Source organism: Zingiber officinale, chromosome 7A (assembly GCF_018446385.1).
Source record: "Zingiber officinale cultivar Zhangliang chromosome 7A, Zo_v1.1, whole genome shotgun sequence".
Taxonomy (NCBI): domain Eukaryota; kingdom Viridiplantae; phylum Streptophyta; class Magnoliopsida; order Zingiberales; family Zingiberaceae; genus Zingiber; species Zingiber officinale.
Window position 1 is genome coordinate 138,102,796 of NC_055998.1, and position 2,228 is coordinate 138,105,023.

At 38.6% G+C, this 2,228-nt stretch overlaps 1 protein-coding gene across 1 annotated transcript; it reads right to left on the reverse strand.

Moving 5' to 3' along the window:
• Positions 1 to 253: 253 nt before the first annotated feature.
• LOC122000552 lies at positions 254 to 953 on the reverse strand. Its single transcript, XM_042554924.1, has 3 exons — positions 846 to 953; positions 692 to 771; positions 254 to 605 (listed from the first exon to the last, which is right to left on the reverse strand). Exons 1-3 carry the CDS (start codon positions 928 to 930, stop codon positions 414 to 416), a joined length of 357 nt encoding a protein of 118 aa, XP_042410858.1. The 5' UTR covers positions 931 to 953; the 3' UTR covers positions 254 to 413.
• Positions 954 to 2,228: the final 1,275 nt, after the last annotated feature.

The following is a 2,228-nucleotide window of genomic DNA, read 5'->3' on the forward strand; positions in this document are numbered from 1 at the left end:
CATTTGTTTTATGCATGGAATTGCAAGTTTACTCGATTGTGATGCTTGAGCAATGGGCAATGAATAGTTTCCCCAAGATAAAAAAACAGCAGCAAATAATGTATTAGAAAAGCTAAAGCGAAACAATTTATGTAACAAATTATTTGTTTGAAAAAGAACTAATCAACAAAAACAGGTAACTAGAAAAGACTTTATCCTCTCAGGATCATAATTAATTCTGACAAATTTTTTTCTTAAATAAAAACTTTGCCATTCCATGAACAAGCATCCATTTTGTCACGATAAGTTAAATTAGAAACCTACTTCAGTAGCTCCTAAAGCTATAAAACCTCCTACATTTCCGAAAACAAATCAATAAAATCTATCTATATATGAGGACTGAGGAGAGACAAATTCTGCATGAAGGTGACGCTCTATTGCTCTAGCTGAAGCGAACGGCGGCGGCGCCGGCCGAGGGGAGGCCCGCCGTGGTGGTGGATGGGGTCTGGTCCCGTCGGCACTTGTCTCGCCGACGACGATTCCGCTGAGCCCGGCGCCGCCGCCGAGTTCACGACCGACCGGAATCTTCGACTCTCCTCTTCATCTCCTTCCATTACTTGTACCTTCTGTTTTTCACACGCAAAAAAAGACAAATAAAGTATCGAATGCCATCTATCGACTGCGCGAAGCCACCAGCAATCTCATTTCTTACCTTGAACGAGCCTGTGCGACTCTTCGTCGCCGCCATCGCCTCCGCCTCCGTCGAAGTCGTCATCCTCTTGGCTCCTAAATCTGCATCGTTTCATATATTTGTCGAATTAGAACAAAGTAGCGATGCTCGATAAGGGAAAGAAGGCTGCGCGTACTCGAGCGAGAAGCAAAGACGTCGAGAGGCGAGGAGAGGAAGAGCACGGCCAGCGTAATCAGCAACAAGCTTGGCCTGGTCGCCATGAACAAACTTGTAATGAAGTAGAGAGACAGGAACTGGAAGAGGAGGCAGCAATTAATAAAATGGTTTTTTTTTTCAAAAAAAAAAATCTCTTCTTTTTCAAAATGCCCCTCTATAGAAAAAAGAACCGCAATACTACACCGCTATCGGAGCGTTCTGGTGATTTTAAAAATTCGTTTGGAGTGAAATGAAAATTTTCGTGACAGGAAGCGGGGGAGAGACGGAGGGATTCGCACGTGCGCGCCGAGCATAGCACGTGGCTGTTCGTGGGAGGCCGACTGGCTTACGCGAACGAAGCATCTCCTGACGCCAGCACAGCTAGCATTTTCTCCCACACGTTCACTCGTCCACCGCGTACTCTCTTTCGTATCCGCGTTTTTACTGGACAATATCTCGGGCCCCACCGTTGGTTTTCGCGGGTGAGAGAGGGGAGACGAGCCGCTGAGGTTTTCCGGTTGCCGGTGGCGTTAGTTTGGACGCATTGGTTACATCATACATGGACAATACTACCCCCCCGGACACTGCCAAATTATCAAATTTAAATATGCTCAATAATTTTTTAATTCAAATACATAGTGTTTTATTTAATTCTCAAACAGATTTTTTTTATTATATTATACCCAATTTCAATTTAACTATACTTGAACCAAATTTAAATTTCAATCATGTCCAACTATATTTCAATTCTATTTGAACTAAGGTTCAAACAACTTAAATCGACTTGTAAAAAATATAGCTTGATTCAATTAGTTTACATCCTAATATCCATGATTCATCAAAACAGATGTGGAACGACCAGAACAGACATTTCAGCATGGGAACATTTAATGATGTTTCAAAGTTTCAATAAATAACGTGACTTATTTTGAAATGTCGTTCTCAGATTTTATAATAGTAAAAAATGGATCAAAATGGTTACAATGGATTGAAATTGATTATCTTTGAATGAAAAAGTTGGAAGAGCTTTGACGTAGCCTAATCGAGCAACTCACAAGGTGCCCTATTGAAAAAGAAGATGGCATCGACAACGGCTTAAGGTTTCAGCGCGTGAGATGTGAGAAAAGACATAGGAGACGTAAGTTCGTAATAGAAATTTAGAACTTAGATTTTGATAAATAAAATTTATTTTCTAAAAATATAATCATTTTAATATATAGTATAATAAAATAAATAAAAATTCATTTCAATTTTAAAAAAAAATAAAAAAATCTTTATAATCATATAAATTTATTTTTTATTAATTATTATTAAATTATTATTATTTTTCTAGATTAAACTTTAATTATATATATATAACTGA

Coding starts and splice junctions, on each gene's coding strand:
- LOC122000552 (XM_042554924.1), bottom strand. CDS start 930: ATGGCGACCAGGCCAAGCTTGTTGCTGATTACGCTGGCCGTGCTCTTC. Junction 772..845: donor CGTCTTTGCTTCTCGCTCGA/GTACGCGCAGCC, acceptor GAAACGATGCAG/ATTTAGGAGCCAAGAGGATG. Junction 606..691: donor GTCGCACAGGCTCGTTCAAG/GTAAGAAATGAG, acceptor TGTGAAAAACAG/AAGGTACAAGTAATGGAAGG.